Here is a 27,342-nt window from a genome sequence, read left to right on the forward strand (position 1 = left end):
CCTTCCATCACCAGCGCACTGTGGCTGCAGTATGTTCAATCTACAGGATGCACTGCAGTGACTCACCAAGGTTAGTTTGACAGCACCTCCCTCCCCTGCGGCTTCTACACCCAAGAAGGACAAGAGCCTCAAAGTCGACGGAACGCCATCACTTCCAAGTTCCCCTCCAAGTCATATATCATCCTGACTTAGACATATATCTCTGTTCTTCATCGTCACTAAGTCAATATCCTGAAATTCCCTCCCTATCACTATCATGGGAGCACCATCACCACAAGGACTATAGCGGATCGAGAAGAAGGCCCAGCACCGCCTTGTCAGGGCAATAAAAGTGGTCATTCCCACATTGCCCACATCCTGAGAACAATTTTTTAAAATCTCATCTTGAAGAGAGAGGGTGACAGATCACAATCACAGGCAGAATGTAGGAGCATTGCTAGCCTGATCACCAGCAAAGGAATTTAGTCCGATTTTCCCCTGGGCTAAGCAACTAATCCTAATCCTGCTGTCTGTGCATCTACTAGAATGTTCTCACAGGCTTTCTAAAGACTTCACGTCATTAGGAGTTTCTTGATTGCCTGCAAGAAATTCATCGCTAAATTTTCACCATGTGCCGACAGAAAATAGCCCTTTCAGGAACATAGAATGCTGCAGGAAACAGACCAAATTGGCCACAATTCTTGTAATAAACTTTTTTGGACAGGGTTGCTTGGCATTGCTGGGGCCACTGTGAGGGCATGTGTAGACACTGTCACAGGACATAGAAACATAGAAGATAGGAGCAGGAGTAGGCCATTCAGCCCCTCGAGCCTGCTTCGCCATTCAATGCGATCATGGCTGATCATCCAAATTCAGTACCCGGCCCCTGCTTTCTCCCCATACCCCTGGATCCCTTTAGCCTTAAGAAATATATCCAACTCCTTCTTGAATATATTTAATGAATTGGCCTCTACTGCCTTCTGTGGTAGAGACTTCCACAGGTTCACCACTCTCTGGGTGAAGAAATTCCTCCTCATTTCTGTCCTAAATGGCCTACCCCTTATCCTTAGACTGTGACCCCTGGTTCTGGACTCCCCGACCATCGGGAACATCCTTCCTGCATCTAGTCTGTCCAGTCCTGTCAGAATTTTATAAGTACACCGAGATAAATTTAATGCATATTGCTCACTTATAAGGTTCCTGAAACCCCTGGCAATGCGTTTATGTTCAGATCTGCTCAAATGTTAATGATTTCCGTCATTGTTAGTAGCTAGGCTTTTGTGGCCTTCTCGGCCTCAGTTATAAATAGCAGGAATTAATCTGTCAAAAATATTATTTTTCTGCAGCTAAAAGCTTGCCAAACCCAACAGCCAATCATAATCATTTGAGAAATTATTGTATATTAATTTATTCACTTTCTCTAAAAACATCCAGTCCGTTATATTCCGTTCAGTCTGCACCCTGCAGCGTCTGTGTGTATGATAAATGTCTCCTATTTCTTTGCAGACAGATCATACCCTAAAGGGGAAAAGATTGTATTAAGCTATCTTGAAGTCTAATGAATTGAACATGCTTTTAATATATGAATTACATACATAAGGATAGACTTCAAAGTGTGTGCTGTGGCTGCATTTTTCCTTCACTGCCTAAGGTCAGAATATTAGAAAAATGTGAAACGGAATCAAATATCAGAGGTGATGCAACTCGATCGCCTAATGCATCCAAGGAAACCTGTTCTTATTTTTTGGGTCTCCCGTGGGAAACTGTTGCTGTAACAAAATTTTATTTTTTCAATGCATAACAGACATCTTTAAAGGATTTATTTAAGCCTGTAATCACACCCCCTCCCTCTGCCCCCCCCCCACCCCACCCCACTGAGAACCAGGGTTCCTGGTTTGTGAGCAGGTGTCGTGGGGATCCAATGACAGTAGCCGCCTCCCAGAAGCTGTATGCCAAGTTCTTGTATGTTTGCGGGGGTGGCGAAGGGGCCATGGAGGAGGTACAGTGTTGCAAGTTTAAGAGCGCTGGGCTGCAAATCCCCCTGACAAATTGCCGTTCTGTTTTACTCAATGTAATAAACGTTCAGTGGGGGAGTGACAGCCACAAAATTGATTGACTCAAAAGTTCAGGAGTTGAAGTCCGTTCTTTCACAGCGAGACAAATGTTCAATCAACTGTTACACTTCAAATAAGAAAACTCGCTGATATTATACCCCTTTCACCACTGCCCCGTGGATCAGCTGCATAAAGCCTCTCCTACTGAGTATGAATGGAGAAGATTGGGGGAGTCCTGGAATATAGTTTACAGGAAACTTTCTTTTATCCGGCACGGACGGGACCGACGTGGTGTCAGTTCATCAAAAATTCCGGATAACCGAACGCTATAGTAAAAGATACGGAGCTGAGAGCTCCGTATAAAGCAACAAACCCTGTTGCTTCAGAACAATGGGCACAAGTTGCAAGCGTCTCTGTAGCTTAGCAACAGCTGCAGCCACACCCTTGCACAGCAACAAATGGAGTAAAAAAAGTAATAAAAGTTACCTGAACCTACTCCTGAATTTTGCCGGTTAACCGAGATTTCCGGTTATTTAGGTGCCGGTAAATCGAAAGTTTCCTGTATAAGCAATGACACGTTATCATAAAACTTGCCCTCTGTAGCTGCCAACACCTCTCTCGCTGTCGCAGCCCTTCTTCGCTCTGTCTCAATGATACTGTGGTCAGTTGTCCTCTGACCTCTCCTGGATTGTTGCTCCTAAGCTCCATATACAACACGCTGCATGTTTTCATCCTGCATCTTCACTGTGTTGAAATCAAGAGTCTTCAATACCGTCTGCTATTGTAACTCATTCTCTACCAGGACCCCAACACTCCCTACCTCCCTTAGTTATTACTTCTTCCTACATTCTACAAGATTCTAAAGGCCAAGCTTGGTGTCTCCCGCTCACTGGCTCTTGATTTAGCGCATCGTCTCTCCAGTTCTTTTCAACCTTGCTGGTGTTCTCCATCTGGTTTTTTACAATTTAACAAAAAATAGACTGGCCACATTACATAAGTGGTTACATTCTCATATAATCCACTCTCTTTTTCTCTCTCCCCCTCTCTCTCTTTACACTCCCAGAAATTGGCAGAGAGGTGGGAAACAGCGGAATGCATCCCTGAAGAGCATTCCATCTCTGCCCAACCCAGATCTGCCAGAAAAATCAGTGGGATTAAGGGAAGCTGGGAGGCCTAGGTGGCTGGCTGTTGACAAGTTATTCAGACAGCGGCAACATCACACCTGAACCTAATCCTTACATCCACACATGTGCACTCTCGTTAGATAGCGATCAGAGGCAGGAATTCTGACGCATTTTATGTTCCCTTCCCTATTCATGAATACTGAGACCAACTGCAAGATAGAAAGTACTTGCATTTATATAGACCCCAGGACATCCCAAAGTACAGTGAATTACTGTTGAATTGTAGTCATTGTTGTTATGTAGGCAAGCACAGCAACAACTTTGCGCACAGCAAGTTTCCACAAACAGCAATGAGATAATAACCAGTTAATCTGTTTTTAGTGGTGTTGGTTGAGGGATACTTGAGGAGAACTCCCCGGCTCTTCCTCAATGCTACCATAGGATCTTTTACACCCACCAGAAGAGGCAGATGGGTCCTCAGTTTAACATCTCATTCAAAAGATGGCCCCTCTGACAACACGGCTCTTCTTCAGTACTGCACTGAAGTGCGAGCCTAGATTATGTGCTCAAGTTCCTGGAACAGGGCTTGAACCCACGACCTTCAGCCTCAAGAGGCCAGAATGCTATTCATTGAGCCAAACTTGACAGTATAGTACTGTTGTCCAGATTGAAATGATGGTGCTCTTTAAATATTTTACTGAATCGCACACCAATTCATTCACTGCCAGAACCCCACACATGCTCAAAAGCAAGTTTCAAACTTGTAGATCTCATCAAATGCCAGACCCAGAGATTTCTATATTAATTCTTCCCTCAGGTTTATTGGGACTCTGGTCATACAATAGGAATGAACAGTGTTGCTGTGTACAGTTGCTAAGAAGTACTATAGGCAAAGCCAAAGAAAGAAGTTGCAGATCTATCCTTCCATTCACTCCCATCCTTCCATTCACACCATCCTTCCATTCACACCATCCTTCCATTCACTCCCATCCTTCCATTCACACCATCCTTCCCTTCACTCCCATCCTTCCCTTCACTCCCATCCTTCCATTCACTCCCATCCTTCCATTCACACCATCCTTCCATTCACTCCCATCCTTCCATTCCCTCCCATCCTTCCATTCACTCCCATCCTTCCATTCACTCCCATCCTTCCATTCACTCCCATCCTTCCATTCACACCATCCTTCCATTCACACCATCCTTCCATTCACACCATCCTTCCATTCACACCATCCTTCCATTCACACCATCCTTCCATTCACACCATCCTTCCATTCACACCATCCTTCCATTCACTCCCATCCTTCCCTTCACTCCCATCCTTCCATTCACTCCCATCCTTCCATTCCCTCCCATCCTTCCATTCACTCCCATCCTTCCATTCACTCCCATCCTTCCATTCACTCTCATCCTTCCATTCACTCTCATCCTTCCATTCACACCATCCTTCCATTCACACCATCCTTCCATTCACACCACCCTTCCATTCACACCATCCTTCCATTCACTCCCATCCTTCCATTCACACCATCCTTCCATTCACTCCCATCCTTCCATTCACACCATCCTTCCATTCACTCCCATCCTTCCCTTCACTCCCATCCTTCCATTCACACCATCCTTCCATTCACACCATCCTTCCATTCACACCATCCTTCCATTCACACCATCCTTCCATTCACACCATCCTTCCATTCACTCCATCCTTCCATTCACTCCCACCCTTCCATTCACTCCCACCCTTCCATTCACTCCCACCCTTCCATTCACTCCCATCCTTCCATTCACTCCCATCCTTCCATTCACTCCCATCCTTCCATTCACTCCCACCCTTCCATTCACTCCCACCCTTCCATTCACTCCCACCCTTCCATTCACTCCCATCCTTCCATTCACTCCCATCCTTCCATTCACTCCCATCCTTCCATTCACTCCCATCCTTCCATTCACACCATCCTTCCATTCACTCCCATCCTTCCATTCACTCCCATCCTTCCATTCACTCCCATCCTTCCATTCACACCATCCTTCCATTCACACCATCCTGCCATTCACACCCATCCTTCCATTCACACCATCCTTCCATTCACACCCATCCTTCCATTCACACCATCCTTCCATTCACTCCCATCCTTCCATTCACTCCCATCCTTCCATTCACTCCCATCCTTCCATTCACTCCCATCCTTCCATTCACACCATCCTTCCATTCAGAGCCATCCTTCCGTCCACACTGCTTATTATGCCATCTACCTTTGTGTCATCGGCAAATTTAGATATATAGCTCTCTATAGTGTTATCTTAGTAATTAATAAATACAGTGATCAGTTGAGTCCCCAGCACAGATCTTTGTGGGGCACCACTAGTCACTTCTTCCAATTTTAGTACATACCCATTATCCCTACTCTGTCTTCTACCGCCTAACCAGTCTCCAAACCAGGCCAATAATTTGCCTTCAATTGCACGGGCTTTAATTTTAGTTAACAGTCTCTTATGTGGAACCTTGTCAAATGCCTTCTGGAAGTCCATATAAACTACATCCATAGACATTCCCCCATCTACTACTTTAGTTACTTCCTCAAAAAGTTCAATTAGGTTTGTTAGATACACCATCTGTTACAAACCCATGTTGGCTCTCTCTAATCAGCTCAAATTTCTCTAAGTGCGCCGTCACTCTGTTCTTAATATACATTCCCTGACAGATTTCAACACAGGTAAGTGTAATGTCATCCATTTTGAACCAAAAATGGATAGATCTGAATATTGTTTAAATAGTGAAATGCTAGGCACAGTGGCGGTCCAAAGAGATTTAGAGATCGATGTACACAGATCACTAAAATGTAGTGGTACAAAAAATAATCAAAAAGGCTAATGGAATGTTAGCCTTTATATCTAGAGGGCTCGAATATAAAGGGAAAGACATTTTTCTACAACTATACAAAGCCCTGATTAGACCACATCTGGAGCACTGTGAGCAGTTCTGGGCACTGCACCTTAGCAAGGATATATTGGCCTTGGAAGGAGGGCAGCACAGATTCACCAGAATGTCGAGTTCAACAATTTCAGATCATAACCTCGGCCCCTATTACATTTTTTCTTGTAATTTTTCCACTCCTTTCCCCCCCACCCTTTTCCTTTTGTTTCTCTCTCACACCTGGCAGCTATCTCTTGCCCTGCCAGTACACTTTACACCTAATCTCAGCCTATTACCATCTTGTCTGGCTTCTAATACCTTTTATTGTCTCTTTCACTTCTTTTGTTTCTTTCACTTCTTTTGTCTGATCGCAGCCCTGCCTTCGATCTATTTTCTTTTCTTTCCAGTTTTGAAGAAGGGTTCGACCCGAAACGTCAACTCGAATTTCTCTCCATGGATGTTGCCTGACCTGCTGAGTTTATCCAGCATTTTCTGTTGTTATTTCGGATTTCCAACATCTGCAGTATTTTGCTATCATTCACCAGAATGTTACCAGGGCTCCAAGGGTTATATTATGGGAATAGATTACATAAACTCGGCTTGTATTCCCTGGAATATAGACGGTTAAGGGATGATTAGATTGCAGTTTTTAGGATTTTGAAAGGAATTGATCGGGTAGATGGAGAGAAACTTTTTCCGCTGGTGGGGGAGTCTAGGACAAGGGGACATAACCTGGAAATCAGAGCCAGGCCATTGAGAGAAGCCAGGAAACACTTCTTCACACAAAAAGTGATAGAAGTGTGGAACTCTCTCCCACAAAAAGCAATTAATAACTTTAAATCTGAGATTGATAGATTTTTGCCAACCAAGGGTATTAAGGGACATGGGCCTAGAAATTCACTATGGCCCCGCCAGCTGGCTAACGGCCAAAAGTTAGCGCTGGGCGCGGAGCCATGTGCGACCGTCAGATATTCACTTTTTCCGCCCCAAGTCGGAACCGGGCGCTATTCCAGGGTGTGCCCGCCCCCGCTTGGGGCGCTGAAACTGAATTTCAGCGCTCTAGGTGCCGCTGCGCCACCCGATGTGGTGCGGCAGGCTGCGGTACTGCAGGCCTCCTCCTTCTCTTAAGGTGGAGGTGCCTGCAACGGGGAGATCGCCGCTGGATTGTGCCGGCAAATGAGCCCGGCACCACGGAGAAGTGCCGGGCTCGCGGAAAGCAACCGGCAATGCCGCGGGGGGGGTGGTGGAGGAGGCCGGGGAAGGAGGTGTGGGCAGGCGGCCGCCGAAAAAGCGGCCGGCTGCACCTCCACCTTTATGCACCCCACTAAGGCTGCAGTAAGGCCCTGGTCTCCGGATGTTAGTAGCGGCTGCCACGGAGGAGGCGGCGGCAACTGAATATGGGGGTCGGGCCGGCATCGGGGCGGAAACGGGGCACTGCGCACACCGATGACGTCATTGGTGCCGGCGCAGTGCTACCGGCTACCGCCGCCATTACCGCCGAGCTCAATATCAGCGCAACCTCCTCTACTGGCGCAGAAGCCCTCTTTAGGCGGTAACTGGGCGCAAAGCTTGCAGCGCATTACTGAATTTCTAGGCCATGGAGTCAAGCTGGGTATATGGAGTTAGGATACAGATCAGCCATGATCTCATTGAGTACCAGAACAGGCTTAAGGTGCTGAATGGCCTGCTCCTGTTACTATGTTCTTAGGCTCATTCACGCTCACTCTGCCATTAACATCCTTCCATTCACTCCAATCCTTCCATTCATTCCCATCCTTCCATTCACACCATCCTTCCATTCACACCATCCTTCCATTCACACCCATCCTTCCATTCATTCCCATCCTTCCATTCACTCCCATCCTTCCATTCATTCCCATCCTTCCATTCATTCCCATCCTTCCATTCACTCCCATCCTTCCATTCACTCCCATCCTTCCATTCACTCCCATCCTTCCATTCACTCCCATCCTTCCATTCACTCCCATCCTTCCATTCACTCCCATCCTTCCATTCACTCCCATCCTTCCATTCACTCCCATCCTTCCATTCACTCCCATCCTTCCATTCACTCCCATCCTTCCATTCACTCCCATCCTTCCATTCACTCCCATCCTTCCATTCACTCCCATCCTTCCATTCATTCCCATCCTTCCATTCACTCCCACCCTTCCATTCACTCCCACCCTTCCATTCACTCCCACCCTTCCATTCACTCCCACCCTTCCATTCACTCCCACCCTTCCATTCACTCCCACCCTTCCATTCACTCCCATCCTTCCATTCATTCCCATCCTTCCATTCACTCCCACCCTTCCATTCACTCCCATCCTTCCATTCACTCCCACCCTTCCATTCACTCCCATCCTTCCAATCACACCCACCCTTCACTCAGACACATACTTCCACTCAGCCTGCAGCACACAGACAAAAGATGATCTTTGTGTCATAATTGTGGTTAGCAGACAGAGGCTGCGAAATTTGGCTCTTTTGCGCCTGCCATTAGCGACTCCGGGGGGCGCTAATGGGGCGCAAAGGGCTTATCGCCTGGGCGGGCTCCCGAGAAATTCGGCGGAGCGCTGCTGGGGCGGTACTTCCGCACCAGATGCTAAATCCCCGGCGATAATTCGGTTACCGCCCCCAAACGGGGTGTAACCGAATTTGGCCCCCCGAAGCACTCTGCCCCAGGGGACAAATATAAGTCTGTTGGATAAAATTCACAAGCTTTGCATGCTAGTGCTATCTCAGCCCTTTGACCCATGTGTCAGATACAGAACTTTCAATTGTCTGATAAAATGTATTGCTATTCATTTGCTAAATGCTCTCCAATTTAGTTCCAGTTAAACGTACACTTCATAATCTTACAATAGGTTATAACATAGGTGGAAAAAATTAAAAGGTATTAAAATCCACCTATTTACTAATTGAGAGAAACAGAGTTAACGTTAACTCTGTTTCTCTTCCAACGGATGTTGCCTGGCCTGCTGAGTATTTCCAGCATTTTCTGTTGTTATTTCAGATTTCCAGCATCTGCAGTATTTTGCTATTGTATTTATTAATAGGTTTGATTCCTTGTTGTAAGACTCCCTTGAAAGGGCTTGTTGCAAGAATTAAGAGACCTTTTGGGGGAAAAATTCGGTTGGTTGCGCCACCCATTAGCGCCTAAAGAGGTCGAGAAGTGGGGCGCTAACCAACTAGCACCCGGGCGCAGCGAACCCTGCGCCTCTTCCCAAATTGAGCGGACATTTAGCGCCGGCGCTAAACCGCAGCGCCCGCTCACCGGCGCATGCAGATCATGACGTCATTTCAGTGTGCAACGCCCTTGGGGCGCCCCGGACCAGAAATTCAGTGGCGCCCCCCTCTGTTCCGCCTGGCACTAACAAGGGCAGGTTACCTTGAACGTTTCCCAGTCGCTGTCGGGCTGGGGGGGCACTATTTAAAGGGGACTCGTCCTGGATTATCAGTGGTAGCCATTTTTGGACCACACCTTCTGTGAGAGAGAGAGAGAGAGAGAGTTGCTCAGAGACAAATGGAGAGCCATTTCTGCAGTGAGCCAGCGCTGGCTGAGGAACTTTAGCCTTCTGAACATAACTTTGCAGTTGGTAAGCTTCTCAACTGGCATAACTTTCAGTGCGCACTTACTATGGGGGCTGCATTGGATGGGAACGTCGTCCTTCTCAATCATATTGACAGGGCACAGAGATGCAGGGATAGAATGGCAGGCATGGCCAGACAGAGGAGGGCCAACAGACGTCGGCACACGAGACCTTACGCTGCCAGGTTATTCCGCCAACAGTTTTCATATATCAACATGTCGGAGGAGCAGTGTTTCCGAAGGCTGTGCTTCAGTAAGGAGGTGGTCACTGAGCTTTGCCACCTGCTTCAGCCAGATCTGCAGCCTCAACTAAGGTGCAGGACATCTCTGTCGGTGGCTGTGAAGATCACTGTGGCTCTAAACTTCTGTGCCAGCGGCTCCTTTCAGGCCGCTGCTGGGGACATTGCCAACATCTCACAGTTCGTGGTGCATTGCTGCATCCGTCAAGTGACTAATGCCCTCTTTAAAAGGAGACAGCAGTACATCTCCTTCCCAATGACCCCGGACAAGCAGCGAGAGCGCGCAGAGGGCTTCGCAAGGATAGCGGGCTTCCCCATGGTGCAGGGCGCATTGACTGCACGCATGTGGCTTTGCGGGCGCCTCTAGAGAATTCGGAGGATTTCCACAACCGAAAAGGGTTCCATTCTTTGAATGTGCAGCTGGTCTGTGACCACCGACAGCTGATACTCGCTGTCAATGCCCACTTTCCAGGCAGCAGCCTCGACGCCTTCATCCTGCGCCAGACTTCTGTGGCAGACATTTTCGAGGCCCCGGCTCACCCAGGAGGCTGGCTTCTCGGGGACAAGGGCTATCCTCTGTGCCCCTGGCTGCTGACCCCGCTCCGTTCGCCCAGCACCCCTGCTGAAGAACGCTACAATGCAAGCCATCAAGCGACCAGGAACATTATTGAGCACACAATCGGCGTGCTGAAGCAACGGTTCTGCTGTCTGGACCATTCCGGAGGAGCCCTTCACTACTCACCTGAGCGAGTCTCCCACTTCGTGGTTGTGTGTTGCATGCTGCATAACCTGGCAATCCTCAGGACCCAGCCAATGCCACCAGACATTGAAGCACCAGCAGAGGAGGAGGAGGAGGAGGAGGAGCAGCAGCACCAAGACGGGAGGGAGGCACAAACTGCAAGGGCCGTCCGTCAGAGGCTTATAGCAAGTCGCTTCTAGGCCCCTCTCAGGGAATGCTTGCTGCCATTCCAAGAACATGAATGGAACCGTTCTGCTACCCCTAAGCCGGTCAAGGCAACAATTTGTGCAAAGAACAGACATGGACATTGTGAATAAATAAACTTCTTTATTTAACAAACTGTGTATCCTTCCCGCATGACAAAGCAATGGAAACAAACACCAAAACAAACAGACTGCCACATAACTGGCTCTCACACCCTGGAGACAATGTCCAAAACATAACTGGCTCTCACACCCTGGAGACAATGTCCAAAACATAACCAACATTCAGACCAGCATCCTCGGCCTTGAATGAAAGAAATAACATAATTTAGCAGCACCTCCTACTTTTTGCCCCTCGATGGTGATCTGCTTCCCTTGCGGAATTGCCCCCTTCCCGCCCTGCAGCTCCTCCGTAATGGGACCCCAGTGGCTGCAGCAAGGCTGGGGGAGGCCTGCTGACTGTCCGAAACTGAGACCGCAGATGCCCTTGAGGTACGGCCTGGACCAGCTCTGGGCCTGGAGGGCCCGGCTGCTGATGCTCCAACTCCGCATGGGCGGAAGCAGTCTGTCCTACAGGTGGTAGCAGCTGCAGTGGAGAAGTGACAGTGGTGGCATCAGGAATGCTGTCATCCTGAGAGCGGACAGCAGCTCCCTGGTCGGCCGACACACTGGCACTCTGACGGGGCAGCACCGCAGCATGCGCAGCAATCGGCTGGTGCACAGATTGCTGGCCTGCTGTGGCGCGGCAAGGGCCCCGGGGAATCCTGCCCGATCCAGCGAGGGTGGCAGCAGTCAGTGTTCGCGTGGCCTCAATCTACGTCTGCATGAGACCAGCCACTGACTGCGTGGCAGCACTCAGCACTTGCGTGGCAGGTGCCAGTGCTTCGCCGAAGTCCTGGAGAATCCTTGCCAGTGTTGCGCCGAAGTCCTGCACACTCCTTGCCTGTGCTGCGCCGAAGTCCTGGACACTCCTTGCCAGTGTCTCAATGGAATCGGGCATCCTTGCCACTGCAGCCATGAGCTCAGTGTGCCTCAGCCCAGCCTGGGCGCTCATTTCTGCGAGGGCACGCACCTCTTCTGCGCTCTGTGCAGCAGCACTCGCGGCCCGACTCGCCCTCCAGGGAGACGGCCCCCGAGCTTCCCTACCCCCCTCGCGTTGCTGCAGGCCGCTGGGTCCTGGAGCTGCATCCTCCTCAGACCATTCCCCCCCGCTCCCCTCCAGGCATCTCCCCAGTCTGGACATGGGCTGGCTCGCCTGAGGGTGGTATGGATGGTCCGGCTTCTTCCTCCTCGTCGCCTCCAGAGTCACTCGCACTGGCAGCTTGAGGGCCCGCCTCCTGAGCTGGTGATGCAGCATCTGAAAGCAGGGAGGTTCAAGAGTGGCTTTAGCGAAAGGACAGGGTGGCAGCAAGGGATGCATGAGTGCTGCAATGCTCTGAATTGGCTCGAGAGTGAAAAAGCATGCTGGTGTGGGGAACAAGTGGAAGGAGAGAGGTCAAAAAGGTGATGACCTTACCATTGCTGTCCACAATGGGGTTGGCATCTCCCGAGGCGACGGGGCCAATCATCCGGCTTGCCACAATCCGATGGACTCGCTCCTCCAGGTCTGTAAGGATCTGCAGGTGAGGCCGGCCTCCTCCGGTCCGATGCTGTTGCCTTCTATTATGGGCCAGCTTGGCCTGCAAGAGAAAGGACGGGGTGTGATGAAACCTGCAGCCCTGATCTGGGATGACATGCCTCCCATGGTCGATTAACCCTTACATTATGCTGCCCTGATCTGGGATGACATGCCTCCCATGGTCGATTAGCCCTTACATTATGCTGCCCTGATCTGGGATGACACGCCTCCCATAGTCGATTAGCCCTTACATTATGCTGCCCTGATCTGGGATGACATGCCTCCCATAGTCGATTAGCCCTTACATTATGCTGCCCTGATCTGGGATGACATGCCTCCCATGGTCCAGGAGCCCTTACATTATGCACAGAGCTGAATGTGCATGTGTGTTTCCAGAAAGGGCCATGGGTGCTGGATGACAGCTGGCCATTGGGGCTTTGCACACCCTCTGGCCATAAAGTGAGGTCCAGATGGAGGGATGAAGATGATTCTGAAAAAGGCACTCACCCTGACGACCCGAGTGAGGTCGTTGAACTTCTTCCTGCATTGCACAGGAGTCCTGGGAACCATGCTGCTGGAGGTGACTCCGTTGGAAACCTCCCTCCAAGCTCTGCGATAGTCGCTGTGTTGAGGCCTCCTGCCATTCTCTGGGTAGAGTACAGATCGCCTGCGCTCCACCGCGTCAACCAGAGCATCCAATGCCCCCTCGCTGAAGCGCTGCGCTCTCTCCCTGGCCCTCTGGGAAGTGTGAGGTTATGCACTTTGGCAGGAAAAATCATAGAGCAAGTTATTATCTTAATGGCAAGAAACTGGAAAGTACTGTAGTACAAAGGGATCTGGGGGTCCTGGTGCACGAAACTCAAAAAGTTAGTATGCAGGTGCAGCAAGTGATTAAGAAGGCCAATGGAATGTTGGCTTTTATTGCTAGGGGGTTGGAATATAAAAACAGGGAGGTATTGCTGCAGTTGTACAAGGTATTGGTGAGGCCGCACCTGGAATACTGCATACAGTTTTGGTGTCCATACTTAAGAAAAGACATACTTGCTCTCGAGTCAGTACAAAGAAGGTTCACTCGGTTAATCCCGGGGATGAGGGGGTGGTCATATGAGGAGAGGTTGAGTAGATTGGGACTCTACTCATTGGAGTTCAGAAGAATGAGAGGCAATCTTATTGAAACATATAAGATTGTGAAGGGGCTTGATCGGGTGGATGCGGTGAGGATGTTCCCAATGATGGGTGAAACTAGAACTAGGGGGCATAATCTTAAAATAAGGGGCTGCTCATTCAAAACTGAGATGAGGAGAAACTTCTTCACTCAGAGGGTGGTAGGTTTGTGGAATTTGCTGCCCCAGAAAGCTGTGGAAGCTACATCATTAAATAAATTTAAAACAGAAATAGATAGTTTCCTAGAAGTAAAGGGAATTAAGGGTTACGGGGAGCGGGCAGGAAATTGGACATGAGTCTAGGTTCGGAATGGTCATGGCCCTGTGGGTAGTGGAGTGGGCCCAGGGGCCGTGTAGCCTGGTTCTGCTCCTACTGTGTTCTAATTCTGTTAGATTTCAGGAGATGGTTTTATTCCTGTTCCTGGCTGGGGTGGAGATCGCCTTTACAGAAGGTAAGTACTGTAGAAAATATAGGGACAGAGTGATCTCCTGGAAGAATTTCGATCGCCTAGATGGGTCGGAGAGGAATTTCCCAGATTTTTTTCTCCCAAATTGGCCATTGGGTCTTTATCTGGTTTTTCGCCTCTCCCGGGAGATCACATGGGTTCGGGTGGATGCAGAGTGATAGAAGATTTGAGGTTAGGATCAGATCAGCCATGATCTTATTGAATGGTGGAGCAGGCTCGAGGGGCCGATTGGCCTACTCCTGCTCCTATTTCTTATGTTCTTATGTTCTTATGTTCTCTCCATGTTCAGGCAGTTTTCGACGCCACAGGTAGGTTACCGCCGAGTTTGAGGCCTATGATGCGCAGGGTGCGGCTGGAGATGATGATCGAACCGCCCTTTAAGAGCTGGCCAGCGCCAGCATGTCTGGCTGAACTCGATAATTGACAGCACCTACGCTACGCCCGCCCGCGGAGATATTGCATCGCGCCGCCGCGTTAGCGCCTTAAGACTGTCGTGCAGCGCCTGATTTAGCGCCGCAATCACCTTCAGGGACGCAGCTACCCAATATCGCTCGAGGTGGCGATAATTTGCGCCTGGTGCTAAACTTTGCGCACCGCCAATACTAGCGCCCCAGGCGGGGCGATACCGAATTTCTCCCCCCTTCTCTTTATTGCAAAGCTGAGGGGAAGGCCAAGACCAGTAATGCACCAAGATTGAAAAGGGTGGGAGAAAAGATGAGATAAATCAGGAAGAAGCGAGTAGGTGACCCCTAGCTTGGGTTTTAGAAGCCTGTAGTTTGTTGGAGGAAGGGAAGAGTGAGGGAGGTGAGGAGTTCAACAAATTAGAGGTCCTGAGAAAGAATGAGTCAGAATAGAAAATAGTGCAACATCATGATTTCAACGCAGTGAAGATGCAGGGGAGAGGAAGCGGGCAGAAGATGGCATATTGGAAACTTAGGTCAAGCAGGAGATGAGCTTTCAGAGGAGCACTGACCATAGGGGCATTGATGAAATGGAAACTTTGGAGCAGCTGAGCTACCTGCGATCATTTAATCTGTGTACATTGGAACAGGAGGAGGCCATTCAGCTGCTCCAGCCTATTCCGCCATTCAGTTAGATCATGGCTGATCTGTGTCTCACTCAATTTACCCGCCTTGGTTCCATGGGGGAAAAATTCAGTTGGTTGCGCCTCCCGTTAGCGCCTTAAGAGGGCGCTAACGGGACGCAAAGCAACTAGTGCCCGGGCGCGGCACTGCCCACGCCTCCCGCAAAATTCAGCGGGAGGTTAGTGGTGACGCTAACCGGTAGCGCGCTGCGCCGCTGGCGATGACGTCATTGGCGTGCGCAGCGTCTCGCTCACGCCCCGGCCACGATCTTCGGGAGCGCCCCCTGACTTACCGCCGGACGCTATGTCTGACGGGGTATGGGGGGCCTACCTGTGGCCGGGGAGGCGCAATTTAAAGGTGAGGTGCGGGACGGCCATTTTTGTTGCTGGCCGCCTGCCAGCACCTGCCTGCGCTCCCGTCCCAGACCTCCTGAAATGCGCCCCCCCCCCCCCCCCCATGGAGAGCTGGCTGCGCTCCAAGAGCCCGGCACTTCTCTTGAGTGCCGGGTTCTTTTGCCTGCACTCCCGATCCCTGGGGCCCAGCTGGGCCCCAGGTCGCGTTGCACAAGGCCCCTCCCCTTTAAGAAGGGGAGGAAGGCCTGCAATACCGCGGCGCGATGTGCCGCAGCGTGTGGCGCTGCGGCACATAACGCCGCAATATTGACTCACCGCGCCCCAAGAGGGATGCGGGGCATTTCCAGTAACGCCCCGCTTCCCTCTTGGGGCGCAACCACTCAATTTTCGGCGCGGGGACGCTAATTTTTCCTTAGGGAGAGAGTTCCAGATTTCCACTACCCTTGGTGTGAAGAAGTGCTTCCTGGCTCTAATTTTAAGGTTATGCCCCTTTATTCTGGACTCTCCCATTAGAGGAAATAGTATTTCTCTATCTACCCTATCAAATCCTTTAATCGTCTTAAACACCTCAATAAGATTACACCTTAATCTTCTACACTCGAGGGAGTACAAGCCTCGTCTATGCAACCTGTCCTCATAATTTAACCCCTTTAGCCCCGGTATCATCCTGTAGTGCTAGATTCTGTTGGTGTTTAATAATGTGTTTTTTTGGGGTTTGCAGGACAAGAGATGAGCTGAAGACAGGAATGTACAGAAGAACCAGGCAGTCGGTGAGGTCTCTGGCAGAGGCATCTCCCACTCTCCTCTCCCTCGACCTCGACAGAATGATTTGCCTTGTATGAAAAAATTCAAATTTTGAAATCTGAGAAAAAAAGTTTTACACTTAATTTATGACATGTCGCTGGACATCAGGAAAATCCATGTTAACTTTGTAAATAATTGGGGAATTTTTTTTGTTTTCATTTGTTTCTAAGCATTTCCTGGCCTTCTGGTGAACGTATTTATAAATGAAAAAAAAAAGATAATGTTGGATATTATAAGGTTATTGTCTGAATGTGCCAATCTTTTTCAATAGCAAGTACCCGTCTAACAGACTGAACTAAAAAAAATATATATATTTGCACTCTGTAAAATACAAGCACAACGCGTTCTGGATCCGCCCATCAGATCCCGTAGGCCGCAGGGCAGCTACTTTGAAAAACACCGCTGCCCATCCACTGCTTGGACAGGGTAACCGCTGCCTGCACGTCCTTCGAATGTTCCCGTCTGTGCGCCGAGATGATGCTTCGATAGCGGACCGCAATACTGAAGTGAATATGCGTTGGAACAAGCCGTTAGTTAGTGCCCACTTTGTGAGACCATCCTGTTTGAAGAGAAGTCGGAGATGGAAGGGCAATGGCTGCTGGTATAAAGTTTTAATGAGAATGAATGTAGCCTGATATTTTGTTGTATTAAAAACATTTCGTACAAATGTTCATTAGATTAAATATGAGTGGTTATTTATCTAGAGTTATATAGATATACATAAGGTTTGATCCTCAAGGAAGGAAACTGACCGTTGCCTGAACATAAAATAAAAAGGAGACGTCTCTCGGTTGGAGGTTTGTCCATTCTAAATTGGATTTTCTCACATATTGAATGAAAGGTGGTGATGGCTGGATTGCAGAGGTAGGTTTTGCAGTTTAACACTCCCACTAGAGTGTCTCATGATGGGAGCGTTAATTGGAATATCGGACACTGAGGTAAAGGCCGCCATTTTGTGGCCAACCCAATCTACTGCCCATTATTGAGCAGAAAGCTGGCTGGGCTTGCCATGCCCAGTATTCCAATCAGAGCTCCTGGTGCTTGGATCTCTACGTCGAGTGCACTAACTTGTAAAATTAGTTTGAAGTATCACTCGAGTATTTAAGCCCCTCCTCCCCCCCACCCCCCCCCCCCGCCCCCAGCAAGTTTTTACACATCTCTGAATTGGCTCCTTGCCGCCATCACGTCCTTTGGGTTTTCTGACTCTAAGTTAAAAATTGGCCGACATTGTATCAACTAACGTGGGCGCACATTTGAGGAGGTGCAGGGATGTAACTGTAGGTGAACTCTCAGGCTCCTCCTGTGGACTGTGTAGGGTTGAACTGAGCCATACAGAACACAGGAGTCTCAGGACTGATCCCTGGTTGATCGCAGCCCGCAAGGCAATGATGGTGCTACAGCTAACCCCATCACCCTAGGGAGGAGAAAAATCCGCCACTGCTAAATGCTATCAGCTAACTCCTGCTCTAAGTTGTGTGACTGTCAGGTTGGGTTTAGCTTGTCTTGACGCCTCTCACCTCCCCTCCCCCCTCTCGCAATGTGCGAAAAGCCTTCTGATGCCCGTGGAACAGTATCCCAGCATGTCAAAGCTTCGGGCGAGGAAGGGAGAAAATTTGAGGATAAAAGACACTCACTGGGTGGACTCTTGAATCAAATATCTGGAGAGAGCTACTAAGTTCAAAAATAACCTGCACCTTCAGATAAAAGGCAGACAGACTGCAAAGCCCTCACATCCAGCTGGGCGCCACACTCACATTGGGGCTATAATGTTGTAGCCCAATCTCTGGCCCATGCAACCTTGCAAGTGCTGATTCCCTGATGGAAGCGCAGGATTTCAGAATCATACTGCCTTCCACAGAATGCAAGGAAAAGCCCCCTGAAAAAGAGGGCAACAATTTTAGTAGAGCCTTCTCTACTGCTAGGAATGCTGGGATAGCCCCTCCTCCATTGTGCCTGTTGCTTTTACTCAGTCTCCATGAGAGAAAGTAGTAGCAGCACGGTGGCATAGTGGTTAGCACTGTTGCCTCACAGCGCCAGGGACCCGGGTTCGAATCTGGCCTCGGGCGACTGTCTGTGTGGAGTTTGCACATTCTCCCCGTGTTTGCGTGGGTTTACTCCGGGTGCTCCGGTTTCCTCCCACAGTCCAAAGATGTGCAGGTTAGGTTGATTGGCTATGATAAATTGACCCTTAGTGTTAGGGGGATTAAATACGTGGGGTTACGGGGATAGGGTGGGATAACTGTTGGTGTAGGGGTTACGGGGATCGGGTGGGATATGTGTCGGTGCAGGCTCGATGGGCCGAAATGGCCTCTATCTGCACTGTGGGGTTTCTGTGATTCTGTGATTCTGTGAATCCCATGACACATACAGGTGCGTGATCGCCATCCTGATATAGTGCAGGAGTATTGGTAGTCCCCAAGAGCGTCAAAATCGCCTCTACTCCAACGCCACTGTTACTATGTACAATATAAAGTGGCTGTGCGAGATTTTTGTTGGGGCAGGGTTGCATTATCTGTCCATCATGGTGATATTTTGATCATGTTACAGGAAGAGGGACTAGTGACACAAAGACCTGCGGTGCTTTGCAAACACACGGTGGGGATGGCGCGAACATTTGTTTGTACGGCATGAACAGCCACTATGCAGCGTGCTAGCTGCTTTATCGAGGTAAAAACAAAATGAATGGGCCTGGGAAATGACATCCCATGGAGCCTTGGGCCTCACTGAGCCACGAATAAGAAAGCCCAAAATCCCAGTGATAGGATTGGCCAACACTCAAGTATTTCTTAAGCAATCACACAGTCAGCAGCAGTTGTTGCACTCTCTCTGAAACAATTGAAAGCGTTGTCGTGCTTTCTGTTATTCATTTACGGTGTAAAGTCAAACTGTACCAAAAATAATGTTATTGTTAGACCTGACCAAAAATATTCTGGTTTTCTCTAACCCGAAGACTATAATTTTTTTAATGAATTAAACATTTTAAAGAAGCAAAACAAAAATGCCGTTTTTTCTTTTCAGTGTCTCCGATATGTGTCAGTCTAAGAGTGTAAGTGTGTGTCAGTGTAAGTGTGTGTCAGTGTAAGTGTGAGTGTGTGTCAGTGTAAGTGTGTGTAAGTGTGAGTCAGTGTGAGTGTGTCAGTGTGAGTGTGCGTCAGTGTCAGTGTGAGTGTGTGCCAGTGTAAGTGTGTGTCAGTGTAAGTGTGAGTCAGTGTGAGTGTGAGTCAGTGTAAGTGTGTGTCAGTGTAAGTGTGTGTCAGTGTAAGTGTGAGTGTGTGTCAGTGTAAGTGTGAGTCAGTGTAAGTGTGAGTCAATGTGAGTCAGTGTAAGTGTGAGTCAGTGTAAGTGTGAGTGTGTCAGTGTGAGTGTGTCAGTGTGAGTCAATGTAAGTGTGTAAGTGAGTCAATGTAAGTGTGAGTCAGTGTAAGTGTGTCAATGTGTGAGTCAGTGTAAGTGTGAGTCAGTGTAAGTGAGTGTGAGTCAGTGTAGGTGTGAGTCAGCGTAAGTGTGAGTCAGTGTAAGTGTGAGTGTGAGTCAGTGTAAGTGTGTGTCAGTGTAAGTGTGTCAATGTAAGTGTGAGTCAGTGTAAGTGTGTGTCAATGTAAGTGTGAGTCAGTGAAAGTGTGTGTCAATGTGTGAGTCAGTGTAAGTGTGAGTCAATGTAAGTGTGTGAGTCAGTGTACGTGTGAGTCAGTGTAAGTGTGAGTCAATGTAAGTGTGTGTGTCAGTGTAAGTGTGAGTCAGTGTAAGTGTGAGTCAGTGTAAGTGTAAGTGTGAGTCAATGTGTGAGTCAGTGTAAGTGTGTGTCAATGTGTGAGTCAGTGTAAGTGTGAGTCAGTGTAAGTGTGTGTCAATGTAAGTGTGAGTCTGTAAGTGTGAGTCAGTGTAAGTGTGAGTCAGTGTAAGTGTGAGTCTGTAAGTCAGTGTAAGTGTGAGTCAGTGTAAGTGTGAGTCAGTGTAAGTGTAAGTGTGAGTCAGTGTAAGTGTGAGTCAGTGTAAGTGTGAGTCAGTGTCAGTGTAAGTGAGTCAGTGTAAGTGTGAGTCAGTGTAAGTGTGAGTCAGTGTAAGTGTAAGTGTGAGTCAGTGTAAGTGAGTCAGTGTAAGTGTGAGTGTGAGTCAGTGTAAGTGTGAGTCAGTGTAAGTGTGTGTCAATGTAAGTGTAAGTGTGAGTCATTGTAAGTGTGAGTCAGTGAAAGTGTGTGTCAATGTGTGAGTCAGTGTAAGTGTGAGTCAATGTAAGTGTGTGAGTCAGTGTACGTGTGAGTCAGTGTAAGTGTGAGTCAACGTAAGTGTGTGTGTCAGTGTAAGTGTGAGTCGGTGTAAGTGTGTCGATGTGTGTCAGTGTAAGTGTGTGAGTCATTGTAAGTGTGAGTCGGTGTAAGTGTGAGTCATTGTAAGTGTGTGAGTCATTGTAAGTGAGTCAGTGTAAGTGTGTGTCAATGTAAGTGTGAGTCATTGTAAGTGTGAGTCCGTGTAAGTGTGTGTCAATGTAAGTGTGAATCAGTGAAAGTGTGTGTGTCAATGTAAGTGTGAGTCAGTGTAAGTGTAAATGTGAGTCAGTGTAACTATGTGTCAATGTAAGTGTGAGTCAGTGTACGTGTGTCAGTGTAAGTGTGAGTCTGTGTAAGTGTGAGTCCGTGTAACTATGTCAATGTAAGTGTGAGTCAGTGTACGTGTGTCAATGTAAGTGTGAGACCGTGAACATATGTGTCAGTGTAAGTGAGTGTGTCAGTGTAAGTGCGGGTCAGTGTACGTGTGTGTCAATGTAAGTGTGAGTCAGTGTCAGTGTAAATGTGAGTCAGTGTAACTATGTCAATGTAAGTGTGAGTCAGTGTACGTGTGAGTCAGTGTAAGTGTGAGTCAGTGTAAGTCAGTGTAAGTGTGAGTCAGTGTAAGTGTGAGTCAGTGTAAGTGTAAGTGTGAGTCAGTGTAAGTGTGAGTCAGTGTAAGTGTGAGTCAGTGTCAGTGTAAGTGAGTCAGTGTAAGTGTGAGTCAGTGTAAGTGTGAGTCAGTGTAAGTGAGTCAGTGTAAGTGTGAGTGTGAGTCAGTGTAAGTGTGAGTCAGTGTAAGTGTGAGTCAGTGTAAGTGTGAGTCGGTGTAAGTGTGTGAGTCAGTGTAAGTGTGTGAGTCAGTGTAAGTGTGTCGATGTGTGTCAGTGTAAGTGTGTGAGTCATTGTAAGTGTGAGTCGGTGTAAGTGTGAGTCATTGTAAGTGTGTGAGTCATTGTAAGTGTGAGTCAGTGTAAGTGTGTGTCATTGTAAGTGTGAGTCAGTGTAAGTGTGAGTCCGTGTAAGTGTGTGTCAGTGTAAGTGTGAGTCAGTGTGTGTCAATGTGTGAGTCAGTGTAAGTGTGCGTCGATGTAAGTGTGAGTCAGTGTAAGTGTGAGTCAGTAAGTGTGTCAGTGTAAGTGTGTATCAATGTAAGTGTGTGAGTCAGTGTAAGTGTGATTCAATGTAAGTGTTGAGTCAATGTAAGTGTGAGTCAGTGTAAGTGTGAGTCATTGTAAGTGTGAGTCCGTGTAAGTGTGTGTCATTGTAAGTGTGAGTCCGTGTAAGTGTGTGTCAGTGTAAGTGTGAGTCGGTGTAAGTGTGTCGATGTGTGTCAGTGTAAGTGTGTGAGTCATTGTAAGTGTGAGTCGGTGTAAGTGTGAGTCATTGTAAGTGTGTGAGTCATTGTAAGTGAGTCTGTAAGTGTGTGTCAATGTAAGTGTGAGTCATTGTAAGTGTGAGTCCGTGTAAGTGTGTGTCAATGTAAGTGTGAATCAGTGAAAGTGTGTGTGTCAATGTAAGTGTGAGTCAGTGTAAGTGTAAATGTGAGTCAGTGTAACTATGTGTCAATGTAAGTGTGAGTCAGTGTACGTGTGTCAGTGTAAGTGTGAGTCTGTGTAAGTGTGAGTCCGTGTAACTATGTCAATGTAAGTGTGAGTCAGTGTACGTGTGTCAATGTAAGTGTGAGACCGTGAACATATGTGTCAGTGTAAGTGAGTGTGTCAGTGTAAGTGTGAGTCTGTGTAAGTGTGAGTCAGTGTAAGTGCGGGTCAGTGTACGTGTGTGTCAATGTAAGTGTGAGTCAGTGTCAGTGTAAATGTGAGTCAGTGTAACTATGTCAATGTAAGTGTGAGTCAGTGTACGTGTGTCAATGTAAGTGTGAGACCGTGAACATATGTGTCAGTGTAAGTGAGTCAGTGTAAGTGAGCGTGTCAGTGTGAGTCTGTGTAAGTGTGAGTCAGTGTAAATGTGAGTCAGTGTAACTATGTGTCAATGTAAGTGTGAGTCAGTGTACATGTGTCAATGTAAGTGTGAGACAGTGAACATGTGTGTGTCAGTGTAAGTGAGTCAGTGTAAGTGTGTGTGTCAGTGTAAGTGAATGTGTCAGTGTAAGAGTGTCAGTGTGTGAGTCAGTGTACATGTGTGTCAGAGTAAATGAGTCAGTGTAAGTGTCAATGTAAGTGTGAGTCAGTGTAAGTGTGTGTCAGTGTAAGTGTGTGATTCAATGTAAGTGTGAGTCAGTGTAAGTGTGTGTCAGTGTGTGTGTGTCAGTGTAAGTGTGTGTCAATGTAAGTGTGAGTCAGTTTACGTGTGTGTGTCAGTGTGAGTCAGTGTGAGTAAGTCGGTGTAAGTGCGAGTCAGTGTAAATGTGTGTGTCAGTGTAAGTGTGAGTTGATGTAAGTGTGTAAGTCAGTGTAAGTGTAAGTCAATGTAAGTGTGTAAGTCAGTGTAAGTGTGAGTAGGTATGTGTGTGTCAGTGTAAGTGTGTAAGTAAGTGTAAGTCAGTGTAAGTGTGTAAGTCAGTGTAAGTGTGAGTCAATGTAAGTGTGTAAGTCAGTGTAAGTGTGAGTCAGTGTTAGTGTGTAAGTCAGTGTAAGTATGTGTAAGTGTGTAAGTCGGTGTACGTGTGAGTCAGTGTTAGTGTGTAAGTCAGTGTAAGTGTGAGTCAATGTAAGTGTGTGAGTCAGTGTAAGTGTGAGTCTGTGTAAGTGTGTGTCAGTGTAAGTGTGTGAGTCAGTGTAAGAGTCAGCATGAAGGTGTCAGAATAAACGTGTGTGTCCGTCTAAATTTATGGGTGAGTATGAGTGTGTGTTACCACACCAAGTCCCGTTCACCCATCACCCCTGTGCTCGCTGACCTACATTGGCTCCCGGTTGAGCAGCACCTCGATTTTAAAATTCTCATCCTTGCTTTCAAATCCCTCCATGGCCTCGCCCTCTCCTCTCTCTGTAATATCCTGCAGCCCTACAACACCTCCCCCCCCTTCCCCCCACCCGCTACCGCGATCTCTGCGCTCCGCCAATTCTGGCCTCTTGAACATCCCTGATTTTAATCGCTCCACCATTGGTGGCTGTGCCTTTAGTTGTCAAGGCAATAAGCTCTGGAATTCCCTTCATAAACCTCTCCACCTCTCTTTCCTCATTTAAGACGTTCCTTAAAACCTACCTATTTGGCCAAGCATTTTCCCTAATACAGGAAACTTTGTGTTATCCAGAGGCTAAATGTCTGGCGAGCTCGAGCCACCGGCAAAAATCAGGAACCATTTCGTTAGGTTTTTTTTCTTTTCGTTGTTTTTTTTTCTTTTCGTTGCTTTTTTCTCAACAGTCAAGCTCTGCAAGGTCTCGCTGAAGCTGTTGCTAAGCTACAGAGACACTACAGAGACGCTTGCAAGGTACGGCCGACTGTTTAGAAGCTGTTGGGTTTGTTGCCAGATACGGAGCTCAAAATCTCCGTATGTTTCAACATTAGCGCTGGTTTGTCTGGCAGTTTTGATCTAACGGCAACAGCTCGGTCCCGTCGGTGCCGGATAGCACAAAGTTTCCTGTATCTCCTTATGTGGCTCAGTGTCAAATTTTGTTTGATAACACTCCTGTGAAGCGCCTTACGATATTTTACTACTTTAAAGGCACTATATAAATGCAACTTCTTTTTGTTGTTACCGTGAGTGCATTTGTATCAGTGTATATATGTCAATATATGTTCCATCTCAGTGAGTGTTAGTATATGTATGTCAGTGTAAGTGTGTGCACGTGTCAATGTGAATGTGTTAGAATGAGCGTGTGTAACACTGTCAATGTGAGTGTGCCTGTTTGCACATCAGTGTGAGTCTGCATGTGTGTGTGTGCATGTGAATGTGTTAATGTGAGTCTGCATGGATGTCAGTCAGTGTGTGTGTGTCAGATTGAGTGTGTGCATCAATGTGAAAATGTTTGTGTGAATGTGAATGTGTGTGTCAGTGTGACTGCATCACTGTGAGTGATTGAGTGCAGCTAAATGTGTGCAAAAGTATAAGTGTGCACCAGTGGGTATGTGTGCATCAGTGTGAATGTACATCAATGGGAAAGTGCATCTGTGTGTGTGTGTGCATCGATGCAAATGTATGCATCAGCATGTGTGAGTACCAGGGGGAAGTATGCATCAGTGCGAGTGTGTTTCAGCATGCATTTCCTATGTGTATGAGTGTGTAAGTGTCTGTGAGTGTGTCAGTGCAAGGTGTAAGTGTGCCTACATGTCAGTGTGAGTAAGCAGGTGGCACTATATGTGTATATGAATGCAGTGTGTCAGTAAAATTTGTACATGTTATAACTGAGATTAGACTGGCCAGTAAGTTTACAGTAACCTATGGGGACAGTAGCATAGTAGTTATGTTGCTGGGCTAGTAATCCAGAGGCATAAACTAATGATTTGATACCTCAGTTCAATCTCCACCACAGCAGCTGGGAAATTTAAAATCAGTTAATTAAATAAATCTGGAATAAAACGTTTGTAAAAGTAATGGTGACTATGAAACTACTGGATTGTTGTAAAAACCCATCTGATGTCCTTCAGGGAAGGAAATCTGCTGTCCTTGCCTGGTCTGTCCTATATGTGACTTCAGACCCACAGCAATGCAGTTGACTCTTAACTCACCTCTGTTGTATCAAAGGGCAATAAATGCTGCCATTGGCAGCGATGCCCACATCCTGTGAATGAAAATAACCTGCACTTTGAGAAAAGTATGACAAAACAGGATTTTCTACAGATACCTACATCTGGATATCTGCCCTTTAAATCTATCATTAAGCCCTCTCCAAAATTTATACTGAATTTCCCATACTGAGTACAGTTACTGCCATTGATTTGCTTATACTGGAGTACTTACATTGAGTGAATATTACCGAGTTACTTAGCCTTTCAGGATGTCACAGTCTCAGAATAACGGGGCGGCCATTTAGGACTGAGATGAGGAGAAATTTCTTCACTCCGAAGGTTGTGAGTCTTTGGAATTCTCTACTTCAGAAGTTCTGACGAAGGGTCATCGACCTGAAACGTTAACTCTGTTTCTCTCTCCACAATGCTGCCTGACCCGCTGAATGTTTCCAGCATTTTCTGTTGTTGTTTGGAAGGTTGTGAAAGGAGCGCTATAAATGCAAGACTTTCTTTTTTACACTAGATTATTTATATTGACAGCTGACATTGAGTTACTGATTCTGAGCTACTTCTACTGAAAATCATATTGTGTTACTTACACCGAGTTATTTGTACTGAGTTAGTGACACTAAGTTCCGTTTACCATGTTACTGACACCCAGTTAGTGAGAGCGAGTTTCTTTTACTTAGTATCGATGCTGAGTTACACTATGTTACTGATAACAAGTTACTTATACTGGCTGACATATACCGAGTACTAACACTGAACACCTGTACTGATTTACCCATACTGATTTATTTATAGGAGTAACTTATACTGTGGTTTAATTAATCAGGTTATTCATTACACCCAGATATGGTAACCAAGAGTGGCGCAGTCACCGGGCGATGATGATACTGAATTCACACAATGTTCTTTGACACTGTAAAATGAAATATCTGTGGGAGGTGAATGTTGGTCTTTTCAACTCTTCAGTTCCACAAAAAGAACTGTTCAGCTGAGTTGCTGGAGGAGCAGGGTGTAGGTTTGAACCAATTGCCCACAGATTGTGTCTCCAGTATCCACTGGGTGAATCCCCAGGAAAATCAAACGGTGATACCGCTGTCCACAGGACCGTCCCAGCTGGTGACTTTCGAGGGAGAAACCACTTGCATTTTGTCAAACAGGAAGAGCGCAGAAGCCGGTACAACGTGAAGAGAAGGAAGAAGAGCTGAGAGGTTAGTTCCGAATTGGTCGGAATGAGTCGCTGCCGTTAAGGTTGGCATATTGGCCCAGAATTTGCGGTGGGTGATAACGGCAAACTCACAGCATTCGCTGTTATTATCTCTTTGAAACTGACCGCAACCTCAGGATGTAGCGCATGCGCATCTAAACGCAGAAATCCTGAAGTTGCGGTCAGTTTCAAAGAGATAATAACAGCGAACGCCCCACCCCGCCAAAGCCGGCAATCAGTGTAATCAGTGAAACTGATGAAAACTTGCGCTTTCCCACGGTAATATGGCTGTTAAATGTTAAACCTTGTTGGATTCGATGTAGCTGGGGTTTTAACAGCTTTTTGACTACTAAACAAACATTATGGCCCTGAAAAACTAATTTAATTACTGTGTCAAATTTCTCCATTATGATAAAAATTACAAATTTTAAGAAGCTGTAAACAAATTTTTTTTAAAGTTTGTTCATGATATTTCACGTTCAACCTCATCCCCATGTGAGAGCCCCAATCATTGTTTTGCTCTCTGTAACATTTTTTAAAAAGTCCGGATAAAAGCAGGTTCTCATTTCCTGGTTCCCTGTCTGGGAGAATTCTGCAACGTGATTGGCTGCTTAGACAACCTGTTGACATCACAGCAGCATCGCATTAGGGATTCCCCATTGTATTGTACTGAAATCACTTGTACGGCGGAAAAGGCAAACTTCTCACCACGCGGGATCTCTGCGGGCGGCTTTCTTCAGGGCCAGCGGCGACCGCCTTTGCTTCGCCATCTTCCGTAAATTACGGGCCGGTGTATTTACCCATATACAAGTGCGATAAAACCACTCCCTCAGTCAGCCCATAGCATCTTTAGTTTATACTGTCACAGCAGTGTTACAGGGATTATTTTTCAGAT

The 27,342-nt window shown here is 47.3% G+C and overlaps 1 protein-coding gene across 6 annotated transcripts in view; it reads left to right on the forward strand.

The window, feature by feature from the left end:
• robo3 (roundabout, axon guidance receptor, homolog 3 (Drosophila)) overlaps positions 1-17,011 on the forward strand; it is a 594,316-nt gene extending 577,305 nt beyond the window's left edge. For all 6 annotated transcript variants that reach the window (XM_085968074.1, XM_085968069.1, XM_085968070.1 and 3 more), the window contains one exon: positions 16,258-17,011. In XM_085968074.1, coding sequence (XP_085824200.1) covers positions 16,258-16,269 — 12 coding nt within the window. In that variant the 3' untranslated portion in view covers positions 16,270-17,011. The remainder of the gene's footprint in view (positions 1-16,257) is intronic.
• Positions 17,012-27,342: the final 10,331 nt, after the last annotated feature.

This window comes from Somniosus microcephalus, chromosome 26 (assembly GCF_052327205.1).
Source record: "Somniosus microcephalus isolate GS21.2 chromosome 26, FLI_Smic_1.0, whole genome shotgun sequence".
Taxonomy (NCBI): domain Eukaryota; kingdom Metazoa; phylum Chordata; class Chondrichthyes; order Squaliformes; family Somniosidae; genus Somniosus; species Somniosus microcephalus.